The sequence below is a fragment of the Lepidochelys olivacea genome (genome assembly GCF_965140295.1).
Source record: "Lepidochelys olivacea isolate rLepOli2 genome assembly, chromosome: 3".
Classification (NCBI taxonomy): domain Eukaryota; kingdom Metazoa; phylum Chordata; order Testudines; family Cheloniidae; genus Lepidochelys; species Lepidochelys olivacea.
Window position 1 is genome coordinate 3,976,762 of NC_140413.1, and position 17,463 is coordinate 3,994,224.

At 53.0% G+C, this 17,463-nt stretch overlaps 1 protein-coding gene across 1 annotated transcript in view; it reads right to left on the reverse strand.

Annotated features, from left to right (window-relative positions):
• OTOF (otoferlin) overlaps nucleotides 1–17,463 on the reverse strand; it is a 204,454-nt gene that overhangs the window by 170,958 nt on the left and 16,033 nt on the right. Inside the window, exon 2 of the mRNA XM_084622582.1 lies at nucleotides 12,224–12,282. Coding sequence (XP_084478708.1) covers nucleotides 12,224–12,282 — 59 coding nt within the window. The remainder of the gene's footprint in view (nucleotides 1–12,223; nucleotides 12,283–17,463) is intronic.

Below are 17,463 nucleotides of genomic sequence, written 5' to 3' on the forward strand. Positions count from 1 at the left end.
TTGGCGTCCCTGGCAGTACGGATTCATTGTCTATGTGCCAGGAATAGCTTCCCCCTCCAAATCCCTGCCAAGCCTTGCAGCGCTAATGAGATGTGTAGACAGGTCAGGAGAGCGTTTTCTCCTCTACCCATTGTTTGATGTGACATACAAAGCAGGATAATGACTGCCTATGACATTAGCCAGCTCAGAATGACATTCATTCGCCAGTACATACACAGCCCAGTATGATACCTGCTTCTCATGGGCACTCTCATTAGCTAATTAGCTTTGAAGAGTCCAGTACAGATGCTGACTGACTCACACCAAGATTAAACACCTCCATCCCCATTGCACTACGGTCAGCAGTCAAATGGGTCTGCGTGGCATTGTGTTTCTTTTGCTAGCACGGTAGAGGCAGGCTGGTCCAGTGCTCAGGGAGAGATCCGGATTCAATTCTTCGCTCCAGCACCGGTTTCCTGTGTGAACGTGGACAAGTCATGCAGGGCATGTCCCCACTTGGAGCTGGGGGTGAGATTCCCAACTCGAGGATACATCCTCTACCCATAGGGTCTGACTGGGTTTGTACTTGGGCGGCTAGCCTCTCTCGCTGCTTCCTATGAGATCATGGTGTCACTATTGTTTTTAGCACGCTAGTGCACTGACAGCTATCAAAAGTATGTCTCCTCAAGAGTGGAGTCATGCTCTTAGTTCCAAGTGTAGATACACCCTTAGTGGATCTGTGCCTCAGTTTCCCTTCTGTACAATGGGAATCAGAGCACTGATAATAATACCTCACAGGGATGAGCATAAATACATGAACATAACAATATAAGAATGGCCCCATTTGGGGTCAGACCACAGGTCCATCTAGCCCAGTATCCTGTCTGCTGACAGTGGCCAGTGCCAGGTGCCCCAGAGGAAATGAACAGAACAGGGAATCATCAAGTGATCCATTTCCTGTTGCTCATTCCCAGCTTCTGGCAAACAGAGGCTAAGGACAGCATCCTGCCCATCCTGGCTAATAGCCACTGATGGACCTATCCATGAATTTATCTAGTTCCCTTTTGAACCCTGTTATGGTCTTGGCCTTCACAACATCCTCTGGTAAGGAGTTCCATAGGTTGCCTGTGCGTTGTGTGAAGAAATACTTCCTTTTATTTGTTTTAAACCTGCTGCCTATTCATTTCATTTGGTGACCCCTAGTTCTTGTGTTATGAGAAGTAGTAAACAACACTTCCTTATCTACTTTCTCTACACCGGTCATGATTTTATAGACCTCAATCATATCTCCCCTTAGCCGTCTCTTTTCCAAGCTGAAAAGTCCCAGTTTTAATAAGCTCTCCTCATACGGAAGCCGTCCCATACCCCTAATCATTTTTGTTGCCCTTTTCTGAACCTTTTCCAATTCCAATATCTCTTTTCTGAGATGGGGTGACCACTTCTGCACACAGTATTCCGGATGTGGGCGTACATGGATTTATATAGAGACAACATGATATTTTCTGTCCTATTATCTCTCCCTTTCTTAATTATTCCCAGCATTCTGTTCGCCTTTTTGACTGACGCTGCACATTGAGTGGATATTTTCAGAGAACTATCCACAATGACTCCAAGATCTCTTTTTTGAGTGGTAACTGCTAATTTTGACCCCATCATTTTATATGTATAGTTGGGATTATGCTTTCCAACGTGCATTACTTTGCATTTATCAACATTAAATTTCATCTGCCATTTTGTTGCCCTGTCACTCAGTTTTGAGAGATCCTTTTGTAGCTCTTCACAGTCTGCTGGGGTCTTAACCATCTTTAGTAATTTTGTATAATCTGCAAATTTTGCCACCTCACCATTTATCCCCTTTTCCAGATCATTTATGAATATGTTGAATAGGACTGGTCCCAGAACAGATCCCTGGGGGACACCACTATTTACCTCTCTCCATTCTGAAAACTGACCATTTATACCTACCCTTTGTTTCCTATCTTTTAATCAGTTACCAGTCCATGAGAGCACCTTCCCTCTTATCCCGTGTCATCTTACTTTGCATAAGAGCCTTTGGTGAGGGACCTTGTGAAAGGTTTTCTGAAAGTCTAAGTACACTGTATCCACTGGATCCCGTTGGTCCACGTGCTTGTTGACCCCTCAAAGAATTCTAGTAGATTGGTGAGGCATGATTTCCTTTTACTAAAACCATGTTGACTCTTCTTCAACAAATTATGTTCATCTATGTGTCTGACAATATTGTTTTTTATTATAGTTTCATCCAGTTTGCCTGGTACTGAAGTCAGGGTTACAGGCCTGTAATTGCTGGGATCACCGCTGGAGCCCTTTTTAAAAACTGGCGTCACATTAACTATCCTCCAGTCATCTGGTACAGAAGCTGATTTAAATGATAGGTTAGAGACTACAGTTAGTAGTTCTGCAATTTCACATTTCAGTGCCTTCAGAACTCTTGGGTGAATCCCATCGGGTCCTGGAGACTTATTACAGTTTAGTTTATCTATTTGTTCCAAAACCTCCTCTAATGATACCTCAATCTGGGACAGTTCCTCAGATCTGTCCCCTAAAAAGACTGGCTCAGGTTTGGGAATCTCCCTCACATCCTCAGCTGTGAAGACCAATGCAAAGAATTCATTTAGTTTCTCCGCAATGGCCTTATCGTCCTTGAGTGCTCCTTTCGCACCTCAATCGTCCAGTGGCCCCACTGGTTGTTTAGCAGGCTTCCTGCTTCTGATGTACTTACAAAAAATTTGCTATTACTTTTTGAGTCTTTGGCCAGCTGTTCCTCAAATTCTTTTTTGGCCTTCCTAATTGTATTTTTACATTTCATTTGCCAATGTTTATGCTCCTTTCTATTTTCCTCACTAGGATCATAGAATCATAGAATATCAGGGTTGGAAGGGACCCCAGAAGGTCATCTAGTCCAACCCCCTGCTCGAAGCAGGACCAATTCCCAGTTAAATCATCCCAGCCAGGGTTTTGTCAAGCCTGACCTTAAAAACCTCTAAGGAAGGAGATTCTACCACCTCCCTAGGTAACGCATTCCAGTGTTTCACCACCCTCTTAGTGAAAAAGTTTTTCCTAATATCCAATCTAAACCTCCCCCACTGCAACTTGAGACCATTACTCCTCGTTCTGTCATCTGCTACCATTGAGAACAGTCTAGAGCCATCCTCTTTTAACTTCCACTTTTTAAAGGATGCCTTTTTGCCTCTCACTGCTTCTTTTACTTTGTTGTTTAGCCAGGGTGGCTCTTTTTCGGTTCTCTTACGATGTTTTTTAAATTGGGGCATACATTGAAGTTGAGCCTCTATTATGGTGTCTTTAAAAAGTTTCCACGCAGCTTGCAGAGATTTCACTTTTGGTGCTGTTCCCTTTAATTTCTATTTAACTAACCTCATTTTTGTGTAGTTCCCCTTTCTGAAATTAAATGCTTCAGCGCTGGGCTGCTGTGGTGTTTTTCCTGCCACAGGAATATTAAATTTAATTATATTATGGTCACTATTACCAAGAGGTCCAGCTATATTCACCTCTTGGACCAGATCCTGTGCTCCACTTAGGACTAAATCAAGAATTAAATGAAAGAGTGTGAAGTGCTCAGAAACTAAGGTAATGGTGGCCATGAAATTTTACCTACAATAGACAGATGGAATGTAAGCAGTGCTTCAGTGCTTTGCAGTCTCAAAGTGCTTGGTGTTAAAATAATCCTCCCAGCGTGCGGTAGGAATAATAACAAACACTTTGTACAGCACTTTTCCTCTGCAGGTCACAAAGCGATTTGCAAAGATGAGGAGGGACTATCAACCCCATTTCTGCAGTGGTGGAAGTCAAGGCACAGAAAGGGTTACATGCTTTGCCAACTGGCTTCAGAATCCCTACTCAGTCCAGTAGCCCGCAATAAAGTAAAGCTGAGAATTCTCTGTCAAAATGGTTTGTGACTCTCCCAACACTGAAATTTTCTGCAAAAAAATGACAATTTTGCTGAAATTTTTCTGTTGGGGAAAACTGAAATCAACTGTTTTGTTTTGTGTTGGGTCTGTTCAACCTTAATCTGTGGCTGAGCTGCCACGGTGCCTTATGGGAGTTTTAGTTCAGGCATCTCCTTCCCCTATTCACACTGAGGGCCTGGGCTTCCTGACTGGACTACATCTCCCATGATGCATCAGGGAGGCTATAGTGCATCATGGGAGATATAGTCCAACTCATGGGAAGAATGAGGGCAGGAGATAGCTGAACTACAGCTTCCAGGAGGCTTTGTGATGGTTCAGGCAGACACAGTTTAACCCTGAACTGAGCCAAAACATTGAATCAAAATTTTTCATTCTGTGCAAAGAACAATTTGGGACAAAACCAAACATGGAAATATTGGAATTTCCAGTGGGACAGAAAGTCTGATTTTTGATCAGCTCTACAGTTAAGTATGATTATCCCTGTTTGACAGATGGGGAAAAGGCACAGAGCAACTTTTCCGAATTCGGGGCAGAGGCAGAGTGAGCCGATGTCAGACCCCAGGCATTCCTGACTCCTGGTCCTGTGTTTAAAGTCCACCCGTCTCTCAACACTGATGGTTCTTGCAGGAGTGGCCTATTCAGGAGAGCCCTGATTTAGCTGCTCTTTATAAAATTCCTCGTCTGGGCTGGTGTACGGTTACCTCACCAGAAGGAGGAGCAGTCTGGCTCGATGACTCGAAGGGGGGAATTTTTATCCTCTCCCATGGTGCCATCTCCTGGCTTTTCCATGGCTGGACAGAGCTTTGTGGGTTCTTTCAAAGCAGGGCTTCCCAGGCTAACCTAGGAAGGAGGCAGACCCAACCCAACGCAAACCATTCTGGGTGGCTATTTATGCCTAGTACTGGCTGGGCAAACGGAGAGCCCTGGGATCTCTGCAGGTCTATCTGGACCACAGAGCTGTCGCTGTGTACCAGTGATCATGGGGCTGGAGGGATCAACTGATGAGCTGCTGAATTCATCTAGCTGGGCTGAATGACAGCTCCAGCAGGGACAGGGGGAGAGAGGGTAACCTGGAAGGTGTGAACATCGTGGAGCGGGGAGGTTTGTGTGATCCAAGGGCTTAGAGCCCGGGCTGTTGGGACAACCTTGCAGCCCAGCCCTGGTCCAGAAAAGCCCTTCAATACCCGCTTAGCTTAAGAAACCACTGGGCCTAGCATGTGCTTAACGGCTAAGCACACGCGACACGTGCTGTGCTGGATTGGGGCCAGCATACACAGCACTTTCCGGCCTCAGGGCCATCATGAGCACATGGATGAACACCAGGGACAACTTCCTCGGGATGGGAGCTGCCAGGCTGTGGGATTGTTTTCCCAGAACGGGAGAGACGTTAAAAGCTAGGCTGGAGTAAACCACTGGGGTAACAGAGCAGAGGGGCAACCAGATGCTGTAGAACCAGAGATTTTCGATCCCCGACCTGTAGGAAGCCAGGTTAATTCAGATCTGGTCCTTGCACCTAACCGAGGCTGGAAGGGTGAAATTCACCCCTGTGCACAGAGGCGCCAGAAGGCCAGAGAAACCCCCTGAACCTGCTGACGTGAGACCCCAGCTCCCATGCACACAGACGGACAGACAGACTCTTCCACAAGCACGTCCATCCTCTGTACTGCAGCACCCTCAGGCTGCTGGGGCCGGCCAGGTCAGAGCAGGGTGGTGGCTGGCCACGCTGTGCTCCGTGGCCAGTGCTCAAAGAGGACTAGCAGCGGGACCCGGCGCTGCTGGGCACCGAAGCCTGTCACACGGTCAGAGGTCAGCGGCTCCGGGCCACGCTGTCCTTGTCAGAGACTGGGCGCCACTGCAGTGGCTAATAACACCCAAAAACAGGCAGGTGGGGAGAGCCCATCCAGCGGGTCTGAAACCCCAGCCCTTCTGTGGGAGCCTGCTGGGGAAGAGTCATTCCGGGGGCTCTGTGGACCAGCAAATGCCCCATGCCACTAGGCCTGGTGCAGCCATTTACCACCTGTTTCTCAGTCTCCCCAGGTAATCGCTCCCTCCCAGCAAACTATTTAACCGTAAGCCAGTGGGGGGGGCCACCCTGTACCTCAGTTCCTCCCGCTCCCTCTCCCCCACAGGGCATGGCAGCCAAGTCCTGCTGATGATTCATCTCCCTAGAGACCTACTCACCTCCCAGCTCTTAGACCCTCCCGCCCTCTCTTCCACCACTACCCTCCTGCCTCCTCTCACCCTGCGGGGACGCGCTGGGGACTCTGATTGTCCCCAGCCTGGCATTCTGGGCCAGATCTAGAAAAGGGAGGCCAGCGACACGGGGGACACACACACCACCGACACAGGAAGGTTTCCAGTCATGGTGGGGTAGGACTCTGCTCCAGACAGGAGATCCGAACTCCCTGATGCCTCCTTGAGCCCTAGAGAAGTCCTCCCGTCCCTGCAGCTGATCCTACTCAGCTACCAAACGACACAGCACTTGTCCCCCCAGTGAGCAGCTCCAGAGGATGTATCCATGCCCCCGGACTGCTTGAAATCCCTCTGCCCCCGATCCTGCATATGCCAAGTCCCGAGAGCATCACCCACACGCCGTAGCTGGAGGATGAGTGTGTGTGTGGAGCTGGCGGATTACATGGCTCAGGCTCTTTATGTGCATGCGTGAAAGTCCCCCAAGCCCTGCTCTTTCTCCTCCTCCATCGCCAGCCCGTGACGGACGGATCTGAATAAATAACGAGGGAGAGGAAGGGCTCAAGGAGAGAGCTCACTTGGAGACGGAAGGCAGGGCAGAGCTAAGCCACAGCTGTGCTATTCACACGGTCCCCCCGCCAGTTCCCAGCTACGCTTCCTCCTGCAAGTGTCTCTTTCCTTCAGGAACGCCCTGCCTCAAGCGTCTTCTGTGTCCCCATATGGATTTCTATTGCTCCCATCATCACCCTAGCAGAGGAGCCAAGCACAAGTCCAAGGCCCGGTCCGCATGCAGAATCACTCCAGTTTAATTACAGGTGTGATTGAGTTACACTGGTGCAGCGTTAAACCTATTTAAAATTGACAAATTCACAGGCACAAGCTAAACAGATACAACCAGTCTGACACCAATATGAGAGCATCCACACAGGGGTCCGCACCAATTTAGGTTAAATGGATGCAAACTGTGTGTGTAGACACTCTCCGAGTGACACCCTTTTTGTACCATTCACCGCTTCTCCTGAGCGAGGGGCTCCACAATCTTCTCACCTTGGAGCGTGACCTCCGCCAGCCTGGTCGGCGCTCGGATGGGCGACCTCCCAGGAGCACCCGCGGTGCTGCTCTAAGCGGTGTTAGACACTAGATGGCGCTCCTCCTTCTGAGTCAGTGAGCCAATGCCCAAGGGTGCTGCTAGGGGGCGCTGTGATGTGGGAGGCATCTTTGATGGGCTGAGTCCAAGACTGTCCTAAAGTCATGTCGTCATTCAGGATCCCATGAGTCTGTATCCAGGAGCTGAGGGGTTACACGCTGGCGCCCTGGCTAAATTCCATTTTGGGACATTGCAATTTACCTCCGAACTCTCGTCCTGTCATTTCTATTGGGAACGGTGTTGTTCTTCTCTTCCTGGCCTAAACCGCTACGCAGTGGGATTCCTCCTCCAAACTCACTTCTTTCCACTAGCTTCCCGTCGGTACCTTTCCCCCCAGCCTCCCCTCCAGACACCATCTGCCCACACTATTACAATCAAAGGAAATAACTAGATGTGTATGTAACATCCCCCCACCCCTGGCCTGGCACAGATCGTCAGAGGATTTGAATTCCAGCACCATCAGAACTGGAGCCAAAGGGTTAAGTCCATTAGCTGATAACAGTAGTAGGCCATTATCCCCTATATGGACTAACTGCTAGATGGGGCCATGACACACATTGTGGAGGGATATTACACCATACATGACAATAAGCTTTTCTCGCCATCTTTCTCCTTTAGGGTCCTTGGCCTTCCACAGCCCATTCCTGACTCTTGCCTATTTCTATCCTTTGCTGTCTTATATCTATTTGAGATCAGAAGAGTCTCAGAGCTGAGGTTTGGCACTCGGAGTGGGTCTGTACAGCGCCATGCACACCTATGGCACTATATGAAACTAATAAGTACTGTTGTGCACTGTTGGACAGCTGCCCTGTCCCACCTCAGAGGGGGCAGCATCTCTGTGGTGGGGGAAAGGATCCCTGTATTTCATTTGCAGAACATTTGGGGATGAGGGCTGCTCCATTAATGCACATTATCAGCATTGTAATAAATGGCCTCATTTCAGATCCACGGAAATTTGCATCCCATTAATCCGAATGGCTTCCCCACAATGATTCTGCTTTAAGAGTGACTTCATTTTGTTAAACCAGCCAGCCCCTGCCTGTGAAGGGGCTGCCCTCTGAGCATCTCCCCTAGACTTGGAAAGGGAGAGGGTGGCTACCACAGATCCACCTGATCAAAGAGGGAGTGTTGCCTGATGATTACAAGCAGGGGTTGTGACCTAGTAACTACTCAGTTCTTGTCCCAGTCCTGCCACTGACTCCCTGCGTGACCTTGGGCAAATCACTTAACCATGCTCTGCACCTCAATCTGCAATGTGGGGATTAGCTCACCACACGGGCATGTGGTAGGCTCAATCTTCCGTGCTCAGGGACCCTGGATTATTTCATTCCCTTCTGCAGCCCACTTCATGTGAGAGATTCTCTCTAGGCAGGTCTGAAATATTTTCTTCTGCCTTTTACCTAGGCATCACATGCCAGTTGCCATGGCAACCCACTAGGCTTAGCATGTACCATTTTGGGATCACAAGAAGGGTGGATGGGATGGGCAGGCTCTTGGGTGAGCCTCTCGCTCCAAGGGAAGAGGACACCACCAGGATTTGGTCCCCCACAACCCTGGGTCCACAGCTTGAGAACCGTTAAGTGAAAGGAGTAAGCAGGTGCTAAGTGACATGGGTCGCTGGTTGCAATTCCTTCTCTGCGGCCCCTGCAAGGGGGCTGTGATTGGGGTTCCCCACTCAACCCAACACGGCCCATGCACAATGCATGTTGTCTAAACTCACCCCCCACCTCCTCCCTCCCTGGGATTTCCCTCTATCCATCAAGTACCAAAGCCCTAAGACAGGATTGTGCCATACCTATAAACATAACCCTTCGCCTCCTAGCTCCCTTCTGAGTGGGATGATTACAGTACCTGTCTGAGGCACCTCCTAGCTCCGTCTTGCTTCTTCCTGCCTGGTGCTAATGAGACCAGCTGGTCTGGTTGTCAGGGTGGGTCAGTAGCACTGACTCTCCGTTCAGCCTGACACTAAGTTACAGGGTGTCCAGAAAACACTCACGGGTTCTCCTTTGAATCCAGCTAGTGTGGGTAACAGCAGCCATGAAGAGAGCACCACGCAGCCTTCAGAGCGGGCAGCGCCAACCTGCCACAGCCCAGAGGGCCACTTGCTGGTGGGATGGGCTTGAACAAGTGACTGGCCTCCTTTTTCAGATACCGATTTCAAGGCCAGAGGGGACTCTGCGGAGCATCTAGGCTGACCTCCGGGAGCAGACCGGCTGGAGAATCTTCCCCGCTGAGTCCTGCGTAAAGGCCAGAGCGTCCGGTTGGGCTAGAGCAGATCCTTTGGAAAGCCCGAGCCATACCTACCCGTCTTTGTAAAGCACACGGTAAGTGCTAAGTATGAACCCAGGGAAATGGATAATACAGCCTGAACCATGGGGTCACGGCCAGCTCTGCACCCCGATGATCACTGAGAGGCTTTTCTGTGCTGCTCCCCACTATAGCACCAGGGCAGCTGAAACCTCAATGGATGGGTTTAGCCTCACCCCAGGCCTGAGCAGGAGGGAAGTCCTGTTATCCCCATTTTACACAGGGAAACTGAGGCTCTGCGAGACCGAGGCACGTCTACACTGCAGCGAAATACCCGTGACTGGCCCGGGTCCGCTGGCTTGGGCTCCTGGGGCTCGGGCCGCAGGGCTAAAAATTGCAGTGTGGATGGTCAAGCTCATGCTGGAGCCCGGCCTCTGGGATCCTCCCCACACAGAGTCTGGGACTTGGTGCCGCGGGGGGGTTTCTTGCAGCGTAGACATACCTGAGGGACTTGCCTTAACGTGTGTGGATCAGAGCCAGGATTAGCTCTCACGTCCTAGTCCAGAGAGTGTGAAGCCCCAGAGCATCCTTCTTCTCTGGCAGGGGCATTTCAAGGGAAGAGCCTACACTGCAGCCCTCCCTTCGCACCCCTCCGATGGCTCCCACTTCCCGAGCGCATCAAGCTGCTGGGCTTCTCTTTGAAGGCCCTTCTCTGTCTAACCCACCCTTCCCGTCCTCTCTCCTTCGCTATCAACGCCCAGCACCCACTCGTTACATTTCCAGGTGCTGTCTCTCCCCTGCTGCCTGCCCCTCACGCTTGGGAGGCGCTCCCCATAGCCATCCACCAACCTACATCCTCCTCCTTCCAACTCTCCTTTGCCTTGCTGCCTGGACAAAACTACACAACCGTGAAGCAGCTGGTGTCCTGAGATCACTACCACCCATAGAGTCACTTTGTTTCCTGGTCATCCCCCCGTCTGTCTGTCTTCATCTGTTGTCTCTTGTCATATACTTTGATTGTAAGCTTCTTAGAGCAGGGACCAGCTCTTTGTTCGGGGTTTGTAGAGCACCTACCACAGTGGGGCCCTGGTCCATGACTCGGGTTCGCAGGTACTATGGAAACGCAAATCCTTAAACAACAATAAACATTTCACTTCTCCAGCAGAGCTGCAGTGAAAGGTACAGACTCAGTGAAGCAACACTCTAAGTCCCCGAAGAGCAGTTACTGTAACTTGGATTGTGACCGTCTCTGAAATAAAACCCGACCGTCACAGATGAACTGAAATGCTTTAAAAGGATAAAGAGTTTCAAGGTGTCGCTCCCAACCCACTTGTACAGTTTATCTTCTGTAAAAGATACAGTAGAAATCAAAGGAAACACCCACTCTCTTTTTAATACACATTTTCTTTTTCAGTGCGACATACTGGTGCTATCTTTAGTCCATGCTTATCTGTGATCTTATGTCATTGTACTCCGAATATTTCTGTCACGAGCGTTTAAGAGAAAGCTACATTTCAAAACCACAAACCCTCTGAAATCCAATTGCTCTTTCACATCCTTTCCAAGTGCCGCGCTGAGAGTCTGAGGTCAATAAATCTGGACTTTCAGGCCAAAAGAAATAAACACTGTCTTATAATGTTGCGTGGGGTTGTGTGAGCATGTGAAAACAGGCCCTGTTGTGATGGAGAGCAGCAAGCTGGGGCCTGAGGCATTTGCTCTGAGAATCTTAAACTTGGAATTTTTTCCCTTTTATGCAATTAAAGTCTAGGAATGGCAAGCTGCATGTCCAGAAAGGTTTGCAAAATCCAGTACCGATAGCAATAGTTTTCATGTCATTTCAGTGCAAACAGTGGGGATTTTTTCTTTAAAGAATCATTCCCCAGATGCACCAACACTGATCAGACCGAAACATGAAAACCTCTTTGGGATCCGTTTCCACTGGAATGGCGGGTGTGTCTTATTGGACCGACTTCTGAGGGTGAAAGAGACAAGCTTTTGAGCTCCCCAGAGCTCTTCTTGTATAGGCTCGAAAGCTTGTCTCTTTCACCAAGAGAAGCTGGTCCAATAACAGATATTACCTCACCCGCCTTCTTTCTCGAGGGTCCTGGGACCGACGTGGCTATAACGCTGGGTAAATATAAGAAAGGTCTGGGAGTCATCAGTACACCGAATGCATTGCAGCCACTATCTCAGAAACCTCTGAGCACGTTGAACTGTAGGCCACCTATGACACCCGCTAGGGGAGAACCCTTGGGCCAGAGAAACAACTGGCCACAACCAAAAGACACACATCAGTTTAAGCTTATCAACTGTAACTAGATTTGTTTTCTCTGCAGAGCTCCATCCTAATCATCCGTGCCTCAGACAGACAAATCAAGCCCACTTACACTCTTGGGATGGAGCTGATAGGATCCACCTGGTCTGCCGTCAGAGTAGGTCAGCAAAGAGAGCTCTGCAGCTCTACCCAGGGACTTGACGTGAGGGTGAGTCAGCGAAAGTGCTCTGTATCTGTACACAACTATGAACTTGATACCATGGTTACAGCTTTATGGCTTAATATTTGTTCTGAATGCATTATAGTAAGGGGGGAAATACATTTCAGAGGGTGTTAACGTTTGAACAGGAAGAGAATTATTTAAAAAAAGACCCCAACCCATCCCTGCAAACCGAACGGTGAGAAGTCAATTGGCCTGAAGATGGGCTCGTCTCTTACCTCGTCAAACCTGGCCTCATCCGTGCAGTTTTCAAGTACTCGGGTGTAGAAGGAGAGACCTGCGCAAAGCAGAGAGGAAAAGAGCTTCGTTACTTCAAAGCCCGAGGGGACTGGGAGAGGGACACTGTTAGTGGGAGGAGAGGGTGTCTGGGGGGAACGGAAGGAGCTGTCCTGAACCAAGAGGAGCTGTTAACAGCACTGTGCTGCGGGAGTGCGAAGGGACCTGTGTCTGAGAGCAGGAGAGAACGTATGGATGCGACAGGTGCGAGTCTGCAGTGGTGCGCGTGGCCTCTGAACGTGAGAGGGTGGAACATGTGCAGGCATGAACATGAGTGCATGTTCTACCCCGAGCGAGCAGGCGGTGTGCGCGTACGCCCTCTGTCCGGGGGGTACGTGTACGCCGAGCGAGCAGGCGGTGTGCGCGTACGCCTCCTGTCCGGGGGGGTACGTGTACGCCGAGCGAGCAGGCGGTGTGCGCGTACGCCCCCTGTCCGGGGGGGTACGTGTACGCCGAGCGAGCAGGCGGTGTGCGCGTACGCCCCCTGTCCGGGGGGGTACGTGTACGCCGAGCGAGCAGGCGGTGTGCGCGTACGCCCCCTGTCCGGGGGGGTACGTGTACGCCGAGCGAGCAGGCGGTGTGCGCGTACGCCCCCTGTCCGGGGGGGTACGTGTACGCCGAGCGAGCAGGCGGTGTGCGCGTACGCCCCCTGTCCGGGGGGGTACGTGTACGCCGAGGGAGCAGGCGGTGTGCGCCTACGCCCTCTGTCCGGGGGTACGTGTACGCCGAGCGAGCAGGCGGTGTGCGCCTACGCCCTCTGTCCGGGGGTACGTGTACGCCGAGCGAGCAGGCGGTGTGCGCCTACGCCCCCTGTCCGGGGGGGTACGTGTACGCCGAGCGAGCAGGCGGTGTGCGCGTACGCCCCCTGTCCGGGGGGGTACGTGTACGCCGAGCGAGCAGGCGGTGTGCGCGTACGCCCCCTGTCCGGGGGGGTACGTGTACGCCGAGCGAGCAGGCGGTGTGCGCCTACGCCCTCTGTCCGGGGGGGTACGTGTACGCCGAGTGAGCAGGCGGTGTGCGCGTACGCCCTCTGTCCGGGGGTACGTGTACGCCGAGCGAGCAGGCGGTGTCTGCCTACGCCCTCTGTCCGGGAGGGTACGTGTACGCCGAGCGAGCAGGCAGTGAGCGCGTACGCCCCCTGTCCGGGGGGGTACGTGTACGCTGAGCGAGCAGGCGGTGTGCGCGTACGCCCCCTGTCCGGGGGGGTACGTGTACGCCGAGCGAGCAGGCGGTGTGCGCATACGCCCCCTGTCCGGGGGTACGTGTACGCCGAGCGAGCACGCGGTGTGCGCCTACGCCCTCTGTCCGGGGGTATGTGTACGCCGAGCGAGCAGGTGCTGTGCGCCTACGCCCTCTGTCCGGGGGTACGTGTACGCCGAGCGAGCAGGCGGTGTGCGCCTACGCCCTCTGTCCGGGGGTACGTGTACGCCGAGCGAGCAGGCGGTGTGCGCGTACGCCCTCTGTCCGGGGGTACGTGTACGCCGAGCGAGCACGCGGTGTGCGCCTACGCCCTCTGTCCGGGGGTACGTGTACGCCGAGCGAGCAGGCGGTGTGCGCCTACGCCCTCTGTCCGGGGGTACGTGTACGCCGAGCGAGCAGGCGGTGTGCGCCTACGCCCTCTGTCCGGGGGGTACGTGTACGCCGAGCGAGCAGGCGGTGTGCGCGTACGCCCTCTGTCCGGGGGTACGTGTACGCCGAGCGAGCAGGCGGTGTGCGCGTACGCCCTCTGTCCGGGGGTACGCGTACGCCGAGCGAGCAGGCGGTGTGCGCGTACGCCCTCTGTCCGGGGGTACGCGTACGCTGAGCGAGCAGGCGGTGTGCGCGTACGCCCTCTGTCCGGGGGGTACGTGTACCCTGAGCGAGCAGGCGGTGTGCGCGTACGCCCTCTGTCCGGGGGTACGTGTACGCTGAGCGAGCAGGCGGTGTGCGCGTACGCCCTCTGTCCGGGGGTACGTGTACGCTGAGCGAGCAGGCGGTGTGCGCGTACGCCCTCTGTCCGGGGGTACGTGTACGCTGAGGGAGCAGGCGGTTTGCGCGTACGCCCTCTGTCCGGGGGTACGTGTACGCTGAGCGAGCAGGCGGTGTGTGCGTACGCCCTCTGTCCGGGGGTATGTGTACGCTGAGTGAGCAGGCGGTGTGTGCCTACGCCCTCTGTCCGGGGGTACGTGTACGCTGAGCGAGCAGGCGGTGTGTGCCTACGCCCTCTGTCCGGGGGTACGTGTACGCTGAGCGAGCAGGCGGTGTGTGCGTACGCCCTCTGTCCGGGGGTATGTGTACGCTGAGTGAGCAGGCGGTGTGTGCCTACGCCCTCTGTCCGGGGGTACGTGTACGCCGAGCGAGCAGGCGGTGTGTGCCTACGCCCTCTGTCCGGGGGGTACGTGTACCCTGAGCGAGCAGGCGGTGTGCGCGTACGCCCTCTGTCCGGGGGTACGTGTACGCCGAGCGAGCAGGCGGTGTGCGCGTACGCCCTCTGTCCGGGGGTACGTGTACACTGAGCGAGCAGGCGGTGTGCGCGTACGCCCTCTGTCTGGGGGGTACGTGTACCCTGAGCGAGCAGGCGGTGTGCGCGTACGCCCTCTGTCCGGGCAGTATGTGTACGCCGAGCGAGCAGGCGGTGTGCGCGTACGCCCTCTGTCCGGGGGTACGTGTACGCCGAGCGAGCAGGCGGTGTGCGCGTACGCCCTCTGTCCGGGGGTATGTGTACGCTGAGTGAGCAGGCGGTGTGTGCGTACGCCCTCTGTCCGGGCAGTATGTGTACGCTGAGCGAGCAGGCGGTGTGTGCGTACGCCCTCTGTCCGGGGGTACGTGTACGCTGAGTGAGCAGGCGGTGTGTGCGTACGCCCTCTGTCCGGGGGGTACGTGTACGCTGAGTGAGCAGGCGGTGTGCGCGTACGCCCTCTGTCCGGGGGGTACGTGTACCCTGAGTGAGCAGGCGGTGTGCGCGTACGCCCTCTGTCCGGGGGTATGCGTACGCTGAGCGAGCAGGCGGTGTGCGCGTACGCCCTCTGTCCGGGGGTACGTGTACGCTGAGCGAGCAGGCGGTGTGCACGTACGCCCTCTGTCCGGGGGTATGTGTACCCTGAGCGAGCAGGCGGTGTGCACGTACGCCCTCTGTCCGGGGGGTACGTGTACCCTGAGCGAGCAGGCGGTGTGCGCGTACGCCCTCTGTCCGGGGGTATGCGTACGCTGAGGGAGCAGGCGGTGTGTGCGTACGCCCTCTGTCCGGGCAGTATGTGTACGCTGAGCGAGCAGGCGGTGTGCGCGTACGCCCTCTGTCCGGGGGGTACGTGTACCCTGAGCGAGCAGGCGGTGTGCGCGTACGCCCTCTGTCCGGGGGTATGTGTACCCTGAGCGAGCAGGCGGTGTGCACGTACGCCCTCTGTCCGGGGGTACGTGTACGCTGAGCGAGCAGGCGGTGTGCGCGTACGCCCTCTGTCCGGGGGTACGTGTACGCCGAGCGAGCTGGCGGGCTGTATATGTACCATCTCTATAAGTCCCACCTCTTCTTTACCATGAGGGATGACAGACCGGGGGTGCTGGAACAAGAGGTGCTGGGTGCTACCGCACCCCTTGGCTGGAAGTGGTGTCCATCATAACCAGGGTTTACAGTTTGGTTCAATGGCTCTCAGCCCCCCCCCCCCCCGTACAAAGTGTTTCAACACCCCTGCGACAGACCCAGACTCTGGATCGAGATTCAAACCAGAGAGTTTGCAGCTGAATTTTTATCGCTCCTATTTACTGCACTGGGGGTCTAATCTGGACATCTAAAACTTCGGGAGAGTTTGGGTTTGGATTTCCTACCTCCTGGCTCAGGGGCATTCAGCCCCAGGGGCTTGGCTTGGGGTCAATCTCTTCTTGCGGTGCTCATGAACCTTAGGGAATCATTTGACCAACCCACTCTGAGTTTATAACAAACCTTGAAACTGGGTGAGTTTAGGCCATCCCAGGGAATAATGGTTTGTGCAGCTCTTACAATTAAACACTGAAACACAGCTCTCGCCTATGGCCCCCCATCTCACTCTTCCTGCTTTACTGCTCAGTAAACCAACGATCCAAACAGGTCCAGGGAATGATGATGTAAAATTCCACGTCCTAATGTCCGCAGAAAGCATGCCTTTAAACAACCGAGAAGGCGCTTCCCTCCCACCACCTCCCGGAAGCTGCTCCTGCTGCTTGTCTTCCAGTTGTTTGATCAGGTCTCGTGAATTTCATTCACTCATTCAAAATAAACACGGAGAATTTGAGAGGTTTAGCTTCTCTCTGTCAGCGGAGATTACGACAGGTCTGAAAGCAAATTGCCGGCTGGGAGGATGCAGACCAATGTGCCGGATAACCCCTCGGGATGGGCAAGGGGAATCTTTTGAATGGTTTTTTCCTTTACTGCCGGCGTGAAATACATAAATCAATCCACCATTGGATCAAAGGGTTCACATTGTGCTTTCGGCTGCTCTGGTTTCAATAATCTTTCTGACTTTGCCGAACCAATATTGTTATTTAATATCCACTGTGCAATGCTGCAGAAAGAGAAGTGATTAAAATGCTAATTTTAAGGCACTGAATCCAGACGAACCCTCTCTGTCTCAAAGGCAATAATGCTTCTGGGTTATTAAATACTGACATGTTTCCAGCAGGGCAGAACCATGTATGTATTTGTCCAGGGTCCAAAATTCCCAGGACATCTGAGCACCTGCAATAACATGCTCAGAGCTTTGTGGGGGTAACTTTGGGGCACGGAGAGTTAAAATGTGCCAGTCCCACATATTTATTAATATTTATTGTACCAAATAGTGAGTTGTTATGACAAGGATCCAGGTTCCAGCATGTGATACTCTGCCCTCATTACCTTCCCCTTTCTGACTGAACGCTGATATGAGTTTACAAAATGAGGCAATTATGGCAGGGGACTGAGACTCTGGATTTCTGGGTTCTCTTTCTAAGGGAAACTCTGCAGTGCTTTCGGCTTGCACAAAACTTGAGACTTTCGTTTAAGTCTTTGTTTCATGAATCGTTTCCCCTGTGAAATCGTTTTAAACTCCAGGGAAACTTAATAAATAGCATCTTTTCTAACTAAACAGCCGCCTGTCCTCCAGGAGTGTAAAGCGGCTGTGTGTACAGACACCACCGATCGCCAGTGGGGGTTCGACCCCTAGGCTTTCCGTATTCATGCTCTTCTGCACAGTCA